Below are 15,647 nucleotides of genomic sequence, written 5' to 3' on the forward strand. Positions count from 1 at the left end.
TGTCATGATTTTAAAGAAGTGGTACAATACGGTTTCCTACTCCTAAAAAAGAAATTCAATCCAAGGATAACCAATCGACAGCTATACAAATGACCATTATCTTACTTGGTCACATTATAATACTGCAATGCTGAATACATGTATAATACATTGTAAGACACTATGAATTTTTACACTAGACTGCCGCTGTAATGCTAATGATACGAAGCGCCATGCATGCATGCAGCATGGAAATTAATCGCCGTGTCACGCAATATTGAATTCCTTCACGCCTGACTTATAAAATTCCTTAGGGTAAACAAAACAAAATTGACCAAAATATGTCTTTGTTTTGGAGCGTGTTGTAAGATGGTGCAGCAGATTTAACGACTCGTAGATAATGGAGAGCATACACTTGCTCGATGGTGACTGGTGAGGAAAAGGAGTATACAAGCTGATAATGATTCAGTACAAGGCTGATACGACTTTACTCGTGTAGGGTCTTGCAAAAATAATAGGGCGGATGGAAAATTGAATTGTTATTTGCAAATTCGACACATTAGCTTTAGTTTGGTAATTCACTCTATTTTAAAACTTGTAATATGTTAATTTCGATACAGTTTTGACTTTATCAACGATCAATAATGATATGAAAAAATACATTTTGTAAACGCCTGATCTGGTGCGTATTGTGAATTATAGGAGTACGTCGTTTTTTTAGAATTTACACGAAGATAATGAGCATAATTACTGTCATTTTTTTTTTTACTGAAATATGCATGCTCGACCCCAAGCTGTCAGAATTTGTGTCAAGAAGGATATTATTGCTGTACTTCGCACTGATGTTCTCTTCGATGGTATATCTTCTTAGCTTTCTGCAAACGTTGGGATTCAATGTCTTCGGTCATTATGACATTGTTATTCGTTCCTACAGTCCCTCATACCCCATTGACTTTAATGGAAAAGGTTAAAAATATGTGGATGACATACGTCTTATTTTCGTAATTTTATCTTCAGGTTTGACCCATGCACTCATCTGGGCAGCGTGTACATCTTACATCGGTCTAGCTACATCTCAACGGCTACGATCATCCGCCCAAGGTATTCTACAAGGAACCCATCATGGACTTGGTAGAGGGTGTGGCGCCATCTTCGGTGGACTGCTTGTCAATGCTTTTGGTAAGTTTTAGTTGGGTGTATTTCGCATCTGAACTTCCATTTCAATTTGACCCCTCCCCCTCCCATTATAAAAATATTTTAGCGATACCCCTAACAGGTATTATCCGATGAGTCATTCCTATCGAGGTCACAGAGAAATAAAAAGGTTGTTGTCACATTAGTAAAACATGTTTGTATGCCAATCGAAAATGGGTGTGACCATGATGATAATAATTTCTGTAAAATCCCTCTCTTGTTTCCTCTGATCCCATATACAGGTACGGAGCAAACATTCCGTGGCTTCGGTGTCGCTTCCCTCGTTGTCCTCGTCATCTTCTTGGCCATGCAGTATCAGTCATACAACAACCCTAAATCAGATCCGTCATCATCCACCGACCCGACATCGTCCGGTAAGGCGAGGTCGTCATCACTGAACCGCGACGAAATCCAACCCGTCCTGACTGCCGAAGACGTCACTCCCATCCCGTACTCTGAGAAACGCGACGAAACCGTCGATGATGACGGAGAGCGAGATCTTGAGCTTGGAGAAGGAGGAGGGTTCGACGACGGGAGAGCTCTGGCGCAAGAAGTCGGTCAGGACAGCACAGGTGGAGGCGAATTTTAATCATGTCCGAGATTTTTTTTCCAGTTAATTTAAACAAATTTAGATTGTTGAAAATATTACTTGATGTATACACAGCAAATTATAATGTAACTAAGGTCTTTTAAAATACAGATCCTAAGAAACCGTCTTAAAATGGAAAATGGAGTAGAGTGCTCAGTTTGGGAAACATAATGATCAAAATGAAGATGAGACACGAGACACAACCGACAATATGTTTGTGTTTGACGCTATTCAGTAAAGCAAGTCAGTTTTAATCGTTTGATGGTTTCACCATGGTCTCCATGCACACCAAAAAATCCTTCTTTTTGCAGAAAGTTAACAATACAAATTATAACTGAATTTCAAAGTTCACGGAAATTGCAGTCGATTTGAAATGGGATTTGAAACGTCTGATTGTTTGTGAAAGCTATGCTCCAACTAGCACCAGGGAGACAAATTAACTTTTAAACGTTTTTTTAAAACACTGTTTGAGTTCAACCCGCCATGTATCAAGATATAATGTTTTAATCCCACTTTCATAAGTGACTTCAATATAAGGTCAGACTCTATTCCTGTAACTGTTAATAATTGTATGCCAACATTTTCTTTTGAATTTGTTGGTTTGTTTATTTCCCCTGATTTTTGTCATTTCTTACCAAAGACGGGAAGTACATTTATGACACAATCAATTTTCCAGGCATCACTGTACTTTTATTGTAAAATAATGTGTATACTATAAAGTTTGAAAACAAATGCTAGATAGAAGAAAAAGGTATATGTGATATGAGTATAGTAGTGGCCTCAACCTCCCCATGCAAAGTAGTATAGCCCTCTTGTGCTATTCGTAGCAGTATTATTTGGCTGTCTTATATTAATATCAGATTCTCATGTAGATTCGTAAAATATAATGATATAGAGAGTGAAATGTACATAATTAAAAGTGCCACTATGCTTTATTTTTGAAAAAAGAAAAAGAGAAATATGTATAACAATGGATGTAAAATGGTCACTGTATGTATTTCAAAGTATTGTTGTATAGGTTTATATAAGTAGTATAGCAATTCGTAAATCAATGATGCAAGTAGTAGATACATGAAGTAGTAGAAACATGAAGATTTAAGGGAAGATGGGTATTGTGATTTTTAAATTGGATAGTAAGTAACAGGCAAATCCTTTATAACGAAGTACCTGGAAGTGCGAACAGATTTTCGCTTTGTAGGCGACATTATAATAATAACCCTAACCCACATTTTAACCAGGACGGGAGGGAGAGGGGGGGGGGGGGGGGGTTAATGGGATAACAAATTACAGACAGAGCCCGTCTTACAAAGAGTTGATATCAATCGCAACTATGTACATTAGAGATAAGAGACTTCAAACTTGCAATTAATTTGGATCAATCGCAACACTTTGTAAGACGGAGCCCAGGACGTTATTCTCTTGATTTATATCAGGACTGTGCTCTGATAACTGTCCCCTGATGACTATCCCCCAATCAGTTGAAGGGATAACTTTTTTTTGTCCTAAAATTTTAAACTCCACAAAGCGACTTCATTGTAACAGGGTTTGCCTGCAGGAGTTCAATGTTATATATCGGAAGCTTTATCAAAGAACAGCATTGACCTATATCATAATGATAAGCCCCATCTTGATTGCCGTTCATACAAGCTTAATAGTGAATCATTTGAAAGAAATATATTATGTACAATCGTAAAATTATCCAGGTCATTTCGTGCACGTGGATTTGGCTTATTTGGGGAATTTTTGTGTGAATGATTATTGCGAAAGTGACATCCTTGGTAGTATTCAGCGCTTCCGTCAGATATTTAGCGATGCTGGTTTTATGATTTTACTTGTGAAACGCCATGCTAAAGAATTGTTAAAGGCACAAGCTTGGGATTAAACCATTAGCACTAGAGAAATGATAATGTGTGAGGTTTCAGTTTATTGACTACGAAGAAGAAAAAGAGGATGGAGAGAGCGGTGGTGGGAGAGACATGGGATAAGATAAAGAGAAAAGGATGGAGAGATGGGGATTAAAAGGGAGAAGAAAAGAGAGGGAGATAATGGGGGTGCGAGAGAGAGAGAGAGAGAGAGAGAGAAAGGTGGGCGGGGAAGGATCCATTTAGGAAACAAACAAGAGGAGAAAAGGGGCTGAAAACATGTAGAAAGCACAGGAATGCAGATCAGATCGAATTGGGAGGAGAGCCGATACTCATACACGGGGAAGAGATAAGTTTGAGAAGAAGGGATGCGTCGAAGAAAAGGGGAAGAAAAATGAAGAGAAGAAAATACAGAGGAACTAAAAGACACGAATGACTTTTAGGGTGCATGACAAATATAATCTAAACCCATTTATTTAGAATAATTCAATTTGTTAAAGGTAATAAACGATGTTGGTGAAGGTCGTAGATTTGATTTAACTTATTTAAAGGCTAAGTCCACTCCAACAAAATATTTTGCTTTTAATAGATGCACAGAGAGAAACAGAGCAAAAAAAATAGGTAAAATCGGATAACTAATAAGGAAGTTATGAATTTTGTTTAAAGTATGAAAAACTATGGAACTGAGAAATCTAAATGCCCCACCATTTATCAATTGCTTTGTACATTTTTATCACACTAATTCCCTTTTTTATCCCCAAAACTTGATTTCCCATTTTATATGATTTGTATCATATTGCGTGCTTGATATTTCACAATTTTTTATGAACTTTTAGAGTTGATACTATTTTGGGAATATTGTATATTCATAATCATTGATTTTTATATAAATAGTTTATCAAAATTCACATTTGTCATGATTTAACTGAAAAAATTACTCTACCGGTATATTAGTACATCCACACACACAAAATATTACGATCAATATACTTGGGATGCTGGTGTGAATAAAAAGAATTTTAGAAGGAAAATTGGAAATTTACACTATCAATATAAAGTAAACAATTATTGGATAGTGAGGCAATGACGTCACAGACTCATGAGTGAGTTGCCAATTTGTCTTGTGATTTTCAAAGTTTTTCATGTCATAACTTTCTTATTAGTTATCCGACTTTGCTCAAATTTTGTCTGGTTGGTTTGTCTTGATTTTTTTGCTTCTATTGAAGGCAAGTTATTTTTGGAGTGGAGTTGCCATTTAACTTTATCTTTTTCTCTTTTGTTGAGGGGAGGGATGGAGTTGAATGTCCTTTTCTTTTAAAATATTGTTGGTCCTAGACAATCATTGCTCTGTCACTGTGTCCATTGATCTGCACTGCAAGAAACCTGTCCAGTCAGACAATTCTGTATATTTCCCCCTTGTCTTCCTTCAGCATAGCAGTGTGTACTTTACAAAATTAATGTCAAAACTTGGTAAGGGTATGAATAACTAACTGTACGGACATTGATAACAGAATAATCATCAGGGAACATGCACGTATGATTTCTTAAAATGCAAGCATTCAAAAACAAATTAGGGGGTTGTTCTATACCGCAATATGTGTATGGGGTTATACAAGTCAGGAACTCTGACCCGTGTGACCTTTTAACAATATAGTGCGTTACCTCTCATATAATCTTTAGAATGAGACAAAATTAACTGCAACACGGTCTATAAGACTTTTGAACAATCAATTCTAGGTTTCAATACCCTAATGTATATCCCAATTCATGTTCTGATTATCAAAGTACATGTAGTATGTCATTGTAATCTTTCACATTTCAATAGGTACAAGACTACTGAAACTGCTTTGGATTGACTTTTCAAAAGCCTTTGAGATTGTGTTATGCATAAAATGCCTGAGAAGTTGCTACATTAATAAAGAGAATGCAAGAAAACATTTCATTACTCAAAAACTTTACTCTTTTATTCATCAATTTCCAACAATTCAAATTAACCAGGAATGTGACTGAAAAGTACATGTACTCCTGTTATACCCAAGATGTGTCTAGTATAAAAAAGAATGAAAAATATATGAAATTAGTGATCAGATAAGCTTATAAAGTCATTCTAAATGTACGCAACATTCACAACAGTTTGCATGTACATGTAGTATCACAATTCACAAAGGTGTGGAATTTTGCTCAGTGATTTGGGATGGTGTACATTCATAGACTGACCAGATGTGTGATAGTTACTACTCTCAGACTGACTGACCTCCAAGTTTAAAATGCCCTTCTTATAGACATGACTTGGATTTGAGCTCGAGTTGGTTTATCGGAACACCAGAAGCCCAACCACGTTATTTATATCCTCACAGTTAGATGTTCTTTCTTCAATACACAGACCACTAAATCAAAGTACAGTGTGTACATATGATTACATCAAGTCATCAAAACTTTGATACATGACAACAACAAAATTGCCAATACATGTATTGCAAACTGAGTTGGGTAGCTCTAGGTGCATAGAACTAAAGGTTGATAATGGACTGTGTCATCTCACAGATATGTTATTACGCCCATGTAGAAGTGACTTAACATGATCACAGACTCATCCTTGGTTTCACAAACCGATGTACCGCACACATACTGTAGGCTGATACCGGACGGTAAAGGGAATAAAACTAGAAAATTCACAAGTTGATACGATACATGAAACAAAGAAACAAAAAGTTTACATTCAACTTATTACCAACTTGACAACAAAGGTCACTTTGAAATAAAAAAAATTAAGTTTAACTATTGAGCAAATATTATACAGCAAAATGTTCTTTTTTTTTCATTCCTACACAACATCTACAGCTTGAGCAGGCATTAAGATGTACATTTGCAAACAGATAAAGTGTTCACACCTTCAAAACATCAGAACAATGTTACACAAAGAAAATAAATGTTTTCCAGCATAACAGACCTATTTTACGATGAACTGCTTTTCTTGTAGGTTCTGTTTATTTCAAAATAAATTGTCATGATTCTTGGGCAAACATACTATGGGTATTAATTAACAATTGCATTATTCACCCAAAATAGAATGCAAGACCTATCGGTACTTGAAGCGCAGATTATTGAAGAAATAGATAACATGAGGGTACAAAGATTCTTTATTTTTTCTCTCCATTTCTACATGTAGTACATGACAGTGCATAATGGTACAACTTACATCAGAATACAGGTTTAAAATGTACAAGACAATCAAATTGTTTTTTTTCCTTACCTTAATACATGACAGAAATAGAATAAATATATGGGTTGGTTTTTAAAAATCAGCAAACATACAATTATGGAACTCAGTACTTCTCTAAGTCACCAGCCAATATAGGGATACACTTTTAAGCTTCTTCTTATGTCACAAAATCTTGCTGATGGCTTTGTTTTCATTGCATTCCTACCTATTTCTTGGGTTTCTCCTATTGTACATAAAGAACAACAAAAACCATTTGAATATCAAGTACATAAGGCAAAAAATGGGGGAAAAATACAGAGAAAGATATACACATATATTAAACAAACTGGAGGTGAGAACTTTTTAAAAGGCCATCTACAAAATCCAATGCAGAAGATAATCTCCATACATTCTTTGTTACATGACCTTGCATTAGTCACTTAACTGCCACACACAACTCACACATCTCTTACAGTATACATGCACTATCTGTCACCTGCCAACTGTCCCTCAGCCCCCTTCCCTACCCCTTAGAATTCCTAAATTAAAATCAATAATCCTCCCACTTCCTCTGTTGTCCTCCACCTCTTTGGAACCTGCCCCCACGGTTACCCCCATACCTGTCCTGTTGCTGGTAACCGCCTTGGTAGCCACCCCTGCCACCACCTCCCTGGTATCCTCCACCTCCCTGGTATCCTCCCCTGCCCTGGTATCCACCCCCGCCACCGCCTCCACCATAACCTCCCCTACCAAACCTCTGGTTTCCATACCCCTGGTTGTATCCTCCGTATCCTCCTTGACCTTGGTTTCCGTACCCTCCTCCTCCTCCTCCATAGCCTCCTCTGCCTTGGTAGCCACCTCCCCATCCTCCACCCTGTCTGTTGTAGTTCTCTTGATGCCACCTCTGCCTGCTGTCGTTATTATACCACTCGTCGCGACCGTCGTAGGAGCGTTTCATTCCTCGACCGCTGTTAAAGCGCCCGCGACCAAACCCTCTGTAAACAAATGTTCAGAGAATTTCTGATGTAAGTCATGGTCATGGGCACCAACTTCTCATTATATAAAGAATGATTTTTCTTATTCAGATATTACATGATGAAAATATGATTTAATAACACTCATAATCAACTACACCATAACAAACATTTACTGAAGCTATTATACCTATTACCAATATAAGATATTGATTGGCCAAGATGTCTCATGTTGTTCTACTCTAGTTTTAAAGTAAATTGCACAGTAAATATATTCATTCCCCACCAATGTCTTCTAGTTCATATCTCACAGAAAAGGAGTTGATCCATTTTGTACATAACAATTCAAGCCATAAACTAGGAATGAATTTAAAAAAAAGTTCTAACAAGATCAATATCGGGCATGACCTAACACCCTTACCGTTACAGGCAATATGTTTGCAATCATCACTGCTTTAAATTTCTTCTTTGCACAAATCAACCAAAATGAGAGTTATGATAATACCCATCTGTTTCATTTCTTCTTGGAATCACACAAATGATGCTAAGAATTCAGTATTTTTGCTTTTGGCTTGGTTGCTAATGATACCTCAAGTTTTATGTTATGTCACGTCTCGTTGTTTCTTTACCCTGATCTGCTTGGTATCAAGTACAGGAAAACTATTTTTTTTATATGACATGAAACTATTGAACATATCATACCTTTGATTTCTCGGCCTCATGACCTGGTAATGGTTCAAGATTGGTGGAACTCTGGCTTCTTTAATATTTGTCACATATTCTTGGAACGTTACGTCATCCTCCGTGAATCTGGATGCAAACATATCCTCAAACCTGGCCAGAACCTCCTCATCGACTGGCTCAGCTCCAGTGACTGGGGTCTCGGTAGATTCGACTTCCGTCATTTTGAAGTTTTCTGCAAAAAAATTTGAATGAAGTGGATTCAACTGCTAGTGAAACTTGTGAAAGCAAGAAAGCAAACAAAAATGAGGTGGAAAAAGATTGATCGTTTGTTATAGAATTTTTCAGACAAAATGGAACAAAAAAACCTGATGAATTGCTTTTTTCTTGTGATTGTGAGCCTCGTATCCAAATATATATATATATATATATATATATATATATATTTGATTCAAACTTTGCTGTCCATTCGGTAATTATTGAAATAAATTAATTTGTGAAGAATATGAGAAATCACAAATCAAATATCACATTCTCTAATATTTTCAAAATCTCTGAGCTCTGCGCACTTTGGTCACCCCTAGCCCTTCAAATTACAACGAATCCGGGCTAACTCAGACTCGGGGACAACTCAGCTCCGCTGCAAATATGGGGCTAATTTGAAGTTGTCCCAGCATACCCTAACTCCAGGAAAATGCTGAATATGCACGACTCAAAGGTCCCTCGGTCCTTCACAACCTCGTACATATTCAGCATTTTTGAGCAAACAGCGCTCTATAGCATGAATATTCATATTTGCTGCGCCGCTACCGCGCATGCGTACTTTCTCTTCGCCATGTTGACGATACAACATGGATAGCTCGTTTTAGGGCGAGGAATCACCGTTTTTGCCATCGAAGACTTCTTCAAATTATAATTTCGAGTGTGGTGCGACATGCCCAGAGGAATCGAAAGCACTGTTAGTCAGAATTTGTAAAACTACCGTTACCCACCTCGGGAAAAATGTCGCCACAACCACTGTTTGATTTTTGTTTCAGATTTCGCACTGAAGCTCCGAGACTGAAGGCGTCAGCATCGGAGCTTCCTCAAATTAAACATACCCCAACTTTAACCCTAACCGTAATGCTTAAACCCTACCCTAACCCTAAAGAATTTATTAAAAATTCAATCATGCCGGGATAACTTGGCCCTAGATCTAGACTAGGCCTGTAGAGTAAAGGAGCCGGTTTTCGGCCACTTAAGACAAAATCCTATTTTTTGGACCCTTTACTTCCTATTTATTATCACTTTTTGTTCAAATCATGAAGCAAATATTATTATTATTTAAACAAAACAAGAATTCCAGAAAAAAATCACGAATTGCCATGACAATATTCATTTCAATTTTCACTGTTTCGGAGTCAGTTTTCGGCATAGCCTACCAGTTTTCGGCCGCATGTACAAAGTCAATAGGAAGGGCGCGCACGCGCCGTGCGTTTCCGCGCTGATCTATAGCACTAGCGGGCGGAGCAGATATCCCACGCCGGAGCTCCCCGGAGCTCGCCAGGCCGAAAACTAGTACTGCGGTGATCGGATATCAGAATCTGAATTAGACAGAGATATCGTGTGTGCGTTGCGGTGTGCGGCTGCATTGATTTAATACATACGATGAGATACTTTTGAGCTTGCGAATAGCACAAAATCGGGCTCTAAATCTGAAAAATACTTGAATTCTATTTACTCATTTTATGGTACCCATATTTCTTACAGACACGCGTAAGATACTAAGGCTGTGCACAACAGTGTAATGAGCTACCCGAGTACACTCCCATGCTTACAAGCGAATACTCGAGTATTCGGACGCCATGTTTTGTTTTGTTTTGTTTGTTTTTTTTAATTTTAAAAAAAAAATTATTTATTTATTTTTTTATTTTTTATTTTTTATTTTTATTTTTTTTGCCACCACCATACATACCACTTGAGCAGTATCCCAGTTCTGTCGCCGAAAACGCATGCAATTTTACTTTGAGTTGCAGTTGAAGGCGCCGATTTAATAATAATAATAACAGTGAACAATGCTGTTTTAAAAACCAAAGATGGCAGAATAATCCATTTTCCTCCAAGTCCAAGCAGAAATCCAGACATTTGGTCCCAGTTTCTGAGTGGTGAGTTTGACAGTGCTTGAGTTGGGAAACATTTTTACCGACGGCAACATGCCAGCGGCCGCCGCTCACCCAGGCACGGGTAAGCGTCGGCCTGGACATTTTTAATTTTTTTTTAATTTTTTTTTTTTTTAATTTTTTTTTTTTTTTTTTTTTTTTGCAGCCGAATATTCGGGTACGAGAAATCATACCCGAGTAGTTGTCAACCGTGCGGGTACTCGAGCATTCGACTACCCTTCACAGCCTTATAAGATACTCGATTTTTCAGATTCGGGTAGCGGGACCGCCGATTACATCGCTAAAATGTGATATTTTAGGATATATTTTTCATTGCAAATGTGGTTCTTCAGTGACACTGGCATGGTATGGTATGTGTGGGATATGTGTTATGCTATTATGCGATGTATTTTAGAGGGATTTTACCTTGCATCCAACCAATCGGCCGAAAACTGGAGCTGGCCGATTACCGGCTCCTTTACTCTAGTTAGGCAAATTCATGCAAAAAAATATATTCAAGAAATTGACTTGAAAACACATCAGACAATTAGTCTGAACCGAGTCAGGAGCAAATTTGAAGAAATTATATTTTTAAATGTTGTAAAACAAAAGATATAAGAAGAAAACTGACCAAGTATCTGTACTAAAAATCGTACATGTAAAATTGGTCGTAGACATTCGACAGCTGAAAATGACGCACCCGGTTGTGGTACGTACGTTCTCGAATCCAAAATCGTATCTCACACACACACTCTCGCCATACCGCGAATGGTCCGTCGTGGGGAGCTAGCCGCCCGAGAGTTTGCCAGCGATACCAACGCACCCTCGGAGCTCCGCAGCGCACAATTTTAGCGGAACTCGAAAGATTCGAGGTGGGAAGGTGGCGGGCTAGCTTTTTGCCAAAACCACGCTAGAACGTCTGCGGGCAAAGTAAAAATAACTACGATCGAGAACATCGTCGGTTTCAGTGAGATAATTCTGAATTCTAATTGAGACTATATAATAAATTATATCGACAAAGAAACCTCAGTAGATCTCTTATAACTATACAAAAGCTTGTTTATTTCTCGTTTTGACATTTGTTTTCGAGCCATCTTTTTGTGCGCGAGTCAATGCAAACTTTGTATTACCAAACTTTCAACACGCAAGGAACGGGGAACACTCGCGGACCCCGTATCAAATTCGTTTGAAAAAAAAATTTCAAGGGTGATTTTGAAGCAGTGAAGAAAATTTGCGCGGCGAACTTAAAAAATCACACCTGAATTTTCAGAAAATCGTATTTGCATTACCGAGCCCAGTTGTGAGTTAATTATAACTCAGATTTTATGAAGATTTGTCGGAAAAAAATGTCATTTTTTTCCGTTTGGTGGTCATTTCTAGGCTAATATTTAAAAAGTTGCATCAGTAATGGGCCCGATGTTTCTCTTATCGTACTCGCATGTTATTTCTACATAGATTAAACATAGGACGGTTAGGGGTAAGACCGGATAGCATTATAAAAAAAGATATATCCTTCCACCCTCCCATATCCAAGTTTTGGGCTGATTATTGCCGACCCACCGCAGCAAGGCCATTCAGAGTTTTGTACGCTCGCGAAGCGCCCTCTAGTGCCCCATGAATGTGCCTAGATCTACTCTAGTATATTGATGATATTCGCAATGGGCCGAGTTAGCCGGACTCGGATCATTCATACAACATGCAATACACACGATACATGTTGAACTTCCGATCCCGTCCACTTACACAGACATATATGCAGGCCAGATAAAAGACGACAGAGTGTCAAACAAAAAGTGACAGTCGCTATCATTATCATCATGGATTCATGGCCGTCTCTCTCTCTCTCTCCAGCTCCATCTCACACTCACCAACAGCTACACATGCGCCCGAGCTGCGGTACCGTTGTATTATGTAGGGACGTCGTGTCGGCAAGCATGCACACATGCAAATGCACGACACGCTATAAAAAGCCCTCACTCGCGTGATAATTCCAGAAACTACGATTTTTAACTAGTTAATAAACGTTACTTCGTCCAGTTAATAAATATCAAAGATAACGGCCATGTGGAGAAATTATTGCTTGAGTAGAATCATTTGGAAAAGTTCCATGAAATGTGATTAAAATGTAAAATTACTTACAAAATGTGTGATGGCCGCAGGCTTTCTAGATCTTTGTCCAAATGTTGCACACGTTCACATGCACAGTTATTGCCAATTTAATGAATCGGAACCGAAACGTAAGGATTTTTCTTTAAAAAAAAGTAAAATTGTTTTAAAATGTTTAAATGTGATGTATAGGTGTTCCAGTGGATAGGTCTACTGTGAACCCGTGACCGTAGGTATACGGGGTTCCAACCCCTGCCACAACACTTACGAACAAAGCCCCCCCCCCCACTTTTTCAAGTAGGGCCTACCCCAAAAGTACCCCTTTTTACATGATAATTATAATGATAAATAAAACGATGCCTATAAAGTGCTTACCACTGTAATCTCTAAGCGCTATAACAAACAAAATACAATAATAAACATAGGCCTACATATTAAACAAACTAAAAATACAAATAAACCTACAAAATACAATACATCAAGGCATCAATACATCAATACATCAATGGGAACAAAGTAACTTAATCATTAAAAGCAATTTTGAATAAATGTGTCTGAAGAAAACTGCCCCTTTAATCATGTTAAAGTGCCCCCCTTGTCACCTCTGATAAGTGCCCCCTTTCCTTCGAAAAGTTCCCATTTTCCTTTGCAGTATATGTTCATTTACTATTCTCATAAGTGCCCTTTTTAATCTCTATGGTAAGTGCCCCTTTTCACTTTTGATAAGTGCCCCCTTTGTCTCTGATAATAACCCTATCCAAATCTGAAAGGTGCCCCTTTTACTTTGACAAGCGCCCCTTTTCCTTTGTAAGAGGTGCCCCTCCCCTTTTTAATTCAGATAAGCGCAGCTTTTATTTTCACATGTGCCCCTTTTCCTTTCTAATAAGTGCACCTTTTCCTTATGATCAATTCCCCCATTAAAAAAGGCCCGTTCCCCTTCTCATGAATTCCCTTTTTCCCCTTTGAAAAGTGTCATTTTTATTCGCATTTAAGTTCCCCTTTTTATCTTAGGTAAAATGATCCTTTTCAGGTACGAGAAGTTAATCCTTTTCATTTAAAATAAGAATGGAAAAGGGAGAAATGTGGTATTTGTTCAATATTCCCCTTCTAATAATGGCAGAGTGAGTCTGAAAGACCGGTGAAGCGGACAATTAGAAAACGGAAGCCTGATCTCTTTTGCTTTTTAATTTTATTGAGAAATTGCATCACTAGTATACAAATATATACACTGTCTTGAGAGGTTCTGGTTAAAACTATGCGCAAGAGGTGACTCCAATAGTACTATTTGCTGAGGGGCACAGCCCGCGTAGCAAATGGTACTTTTGGAGTCAGCGAGGCCCATAGTTTTAACCAATACTTCGAATAGAGGCATGGTATATTTGTTGTATATCCTGCATCAAAATATTATTTTATAATTTAAAAAAAAAAATTAAATTAAAAAAAATTATCTAAAAAGATTTAAAATATTTTGTTTTCATTAAATTAAGATTTGAAGGAAAAAAAAAATCAATTCAAAAATAAAAATTCACATTCTTTTTTCAACTCCCAAATAGTACCCCCAAATAGGACTCTCATATAGTACTTTCTACTTCCAAACCCCTAAGCTTCCGGGGGCTCCGCCCCTTGGACCCCACACCTATTTGTGTCCTGCCAGTGTCACAAATAAGGTATAAAAATATGCTCATCTGACGTAATTTCTCCACTTTCCCCTTAGCCATGTACCTTAATATTGTTATATATGTTAAAGGTGTCACCCTGGACCAAAAATATATGATAAGAAAAAATCTACCAGTTTTTCATGATTTTTACTAAATGTTTAGACTTTTTTCTTGTGGATTTAGCTCCTTTTGGAATGAAACATGATATTGTACCTGGAAAATTTCATATTTTCTCAATAAAGTCACTGATTTTTTTCAAATTTAGTAGCAAACCTTTCCCTTTAAATAATGAAAGTGAAATCACAAATAAAAAAACCTTTTGAAAAGAAAGCCTAAACAACATATCACAGTTTCATTCCAAAAGGATTTAAATCCGTTTCATTCCAAAAGGAGCTAAATCCATGTTTCATTCCAAAAGGAGCTAAATCCACAATATCTAAAAAAAATAGTAAAAATCAGAAATAACTGGTAGATTTTTTTTCTTATCATATATTATTGGTCCAGGGCGACACCTTTAACATACATCACAACATGAAGGTACATGGCTAAAGGGACTCAAGTGGAGAAATAAAAAAGGTGATTTACTCAGAAGTACCCAAAGTGGATTTAGCTCCTTTTGGAATGAAACCGATTTGGATTTAGCTCCTTTTGGAATGAAACATGATATTGTATCTAAATTTGTTCATACTTCCTAATGAATGTGATATAGTGCATTTTGTCCCATGTAGGAAATCATTATTTTAAGACAGATAACTCAATTTTGATAAAATATGGATTTAGCTCCTTTTGGAATCAAGCTCTTCATATGCTCATCTGATGGTAATTTAATGTATAAAACCCCTGAGCTTCTGGGGGCTCCACCCCCTGGACCCCAATTTATTTTGTGTCCTGCCAGTGTCACAAATAAGGTATCAAAACATGCTCATCTGACCGTTAGTAACTGTAAATGCCTATACCCCTTGAACTTCTGGGGGCTCTAACCATCATGACAAAATATGTCTCGTACAATATTGTCTGAAGTCTAAACTAATTCTCGAAAGATTTTTGGAATATTGCATGTAACTTCTCCAAATTACTGATTTAAATCAACTGTTCAGACACACAACATGATCCATTCACAGTATTACGGAAAATACTCCTTTTCAAGTTCAACCCCCGCCAATGGTTTTGCTCTAAATTTATGAAATAGTTATCAAATTGGCAAGACTAGTACTGCGGATCAAGATCGACGCACAAGCTTTGTGGTAGCTTCAATTCACAGGCA

At 37.5% G+C, this 15,647-nt stretch overlaps 2 protein-coding genes across 3 annotated transcripts in view; one reads left to right on the forward strand and one right to left on the reverse strand.

The window, feature by feature from the left end:
• The window catches only part of LOC582361 (major facilitator superfamily domain-containing protein 6), a 32,203-nt gene extending 28,540 nt beyond the window's left edge, over nt 1-3,663 (forward strand). For both annotated transcript variants that reach the window (XM_011680194.2, XM_782312.5), the window contains exons 5-6: nt 997-1,158; nt 1,416-3,663. In XM_011680194.2, coding sequence (XP_011678496.2) covers nt 997-1,158; nt 1,416-1,762 — 509 coding nt within the window. In that variant the 3' untranslated portion in view covers nt 1,763-3,663. The remainder of the gene's footprint in view (nt 1-996; nt 1,159-1,415) is intronic.
• A 1,898-nt stretch (nt 3,664-5,561) lies between these two features.
• LOC582326 (glycine-rich RNA-binding protein GRP1A) lies at nt 5,562-12,863 on the reverse strand. The gene is made up of 3 exons (XM_795081.5): nt 12,759-12,863; nt 8,503-8,716; nt 5,562-7,821 (listed from the first exon to the last, which is right to left on the reverse strand). The coding sequence occupies exons 2-3, from the start codon at nt 8,703-8,705 to the stop codon at nt 7,377-7,379; spliced, it is 648 nt and encodes a 215-aa protein (XP_800174.1). The 5' UTR covers nt 8,706-8,716; nt 12,759-12,863; the 3' UTR covers nt 5,562-7,376.
• Between the last annotated feature and the right edge of the window lie 2,784 nt (nt 12,864-15,647).

This window comes from Strongylocentrotus purpuratus, unplaced genomic scaffold (genome assembly GCF_000002235.5).
Source record: "Strongylocentrotus purpuratus isolate Spur 01 unplaced genomic scaffold, Spur_5.0 spur5_scaffold_6, whole genome shotgun sequence".
In the NCBI taxonomy this organism is placed as follows: domain Eukaryota; kingdom Metazoa; phylum Echinodermata; class Echinoidea; order Camarodonta; family Strongylocentrotidae; genus Strongylocentrotus; species Strongylocentrotus purpuratus.

Excerpts from the sequence above, each read along its gene's own strand:
- LOC582326 (XM_795081.5), bottom strand. The coding sequence starts at position 8,705 with ATGACGGAAGTCGAATCTACCGAGACCCCAGTCACTGGAGCTGAGCCA. Across the intron at positions 7,822-8,502 it reads ATGAGGCCGAGAAATCAAAG|AGGGTTTGGTCGCGGGCGCT; the intron begins GTATGATATGTT and ends ATTTGTTTACAG.